This window comes from Rhea pennata, chromosome 11, assembly GCF_028389875.1.
Source record: "Rhea pennata isolate bPtePen1 chromosome 11, bPtePen1.pri, whole genome shotgun sequence".
Lineage (NCBI taxonomy): Eukaryota > Metazoa > Chordata > Aves > Rheiformes > Rheidae > Rhea > Rhea pennata.
The window spans coordinates 2,556,564-2,558,012 of NC_084673.1; the positions used below are offsets into that span (position 1 = coordinate 2,556,564).

General features: G+C 54.7%; 1 protein-coding gene across 1 annotated transcript; it reads right to left on the minus strand.

Moving 5' to 3' along the window:
* Nucleotides 1–346: 346 nt before the first annotated feature.
* Nucleotides 347–1,240, minus strand: LOC134145480 (syntaxin-3-like). The gene has a single exon (XM_062585027.1). The coding sequence runs from the start codon at nt 1,238–1,240 to the stop codon at nt 347–349; it is 894 nt and encodes a 297-aa protein (XP_062441011.1).
* Nucleotides 1,241–1,449: the final 209 nt, after the last annotated feature.

Consider the following 1,449-nt stretch of genomic DNA (forward strand, 5'->3'; position numbering starts at 1 on the left):
TAAAAAGCAGTACAAAAATGTCTAACTATTGAAGTTGTTGAAGCTTTGTTTCATAATCTCGAAGTGCTTTTCTGCTGGCTGCTGCAGCACTCTTGGGGGATGTCCTGCAGCTGTGAGCGTGGTCCCAGCGCTGCCGTGCAAGGCAGCAAGCTCCACAGCCCAGCAGCACCTCTCAGTTGCCACCTGGCATGAGCAGGCAATGAAAATCAGTCCAGCACGTAAGAGTCCTGCCTGGGAGTACCCACAGGGCTGATATCCACGATGTTGTCCCAGGCATCAAGCTGCAGCTGTGTGCCACATAAGGTGGCCATGTCCATCCCACAGCCAGGGCTGTGCTCAGCCAGGCTCACCGGACCGTCCCCGTCAGGCACGACAGGCACGTGCAGCAGGCGCAGAGGCTCAGCACGGCTGCCAGCGCGGCTGAGAGCCGCGACTGCCGCTTGTACTGCAGGGCTTTCTTCACCTCCTCGCTGGACTGAGAGATGTAGTCTAGCGTGTGCAGCATGTAGTGCTCCACATTGTTGATAACTTCGTGCTGCTCCGACACTAGCACCTCCAGCTGCAAGAAGAGTGAGTGTAGCTCCGTGATTTGAGCCTCCAGGTCCAGCAGCTGCTGGTGGCGCACCTGAGCCATGGCCAGATGCTGCTTGGCCTTCAGCACCTCCAGGTCCCGGCCTACGATGCGGGGAGCAACAGGGCTCTCTACCAGCTCATCAACGTCTTTCTCTCCCAGGCTCAAGCCTGCCAGCTCTGCCTGCCTCGTGATCTGCTCTTTCAGTTTCCCGACATAGAGGGTCTCCTTGGTGTAATGCCTGTTCAAGACATCCCGGTACCGCCTGACCAGGAGGGAGAGCTGGTTCTGGCGGATGCGATGCCCTGCGCACCACGGCCTGCTGTCTCGGACCAGCTTGTCTTGAATGGCACTGAGCTGAGGCTGGATGACCTTAGCTTCGTTGGTGAAGGAGGCTTTCATATTGCTGAGCCCTTTCTTCTCCTCGTAGATGCTCTCCTCAGTGGTGCAGCAGAGCACTTTCTGCTGCTTCTTGTCAATACTATCAGATAACTCCTCTAGCTTGTCCAGGGCCAAAGAGAGGTTAGACCCCTCCTGGAAAACCTTGCTCATGGGACTGGCCTCCTCTTCACTGAAAACAGGATTATCAAAGGCAAGGATATCATCTATATCACAGGGGTCCCCCACTTCTTTAACTCGCATCCGCAGCTCCTCCAACCTGTCCTTCATCCTGGGCACCAACTGCTGGCAACATCTGTGACAGAGGGACAACAAAAGTACACATCAGCTTTGTGAAGGAATATGTGAGGTCAGCTCTTTTGCGTCAATGGAAGCTGTTAAAATCTTTCCTCCCTGAGCTTGAGCAAATATTGACTAAGGCAATAAGCTTCCCCCAGGTTTGCTCTGTGTCACGTGACTTTCTGGTACCAGCCAGGTTA

Coding starts and splice junctions, on each gene's coding strand:
- LOC134145480 (XM_062585027.1), bottom strand. CDS start 1,240: ATGAAGGACAGGTTGGAGGAGCTGCGGATGCGAGTTAAAGAAGTGGGG.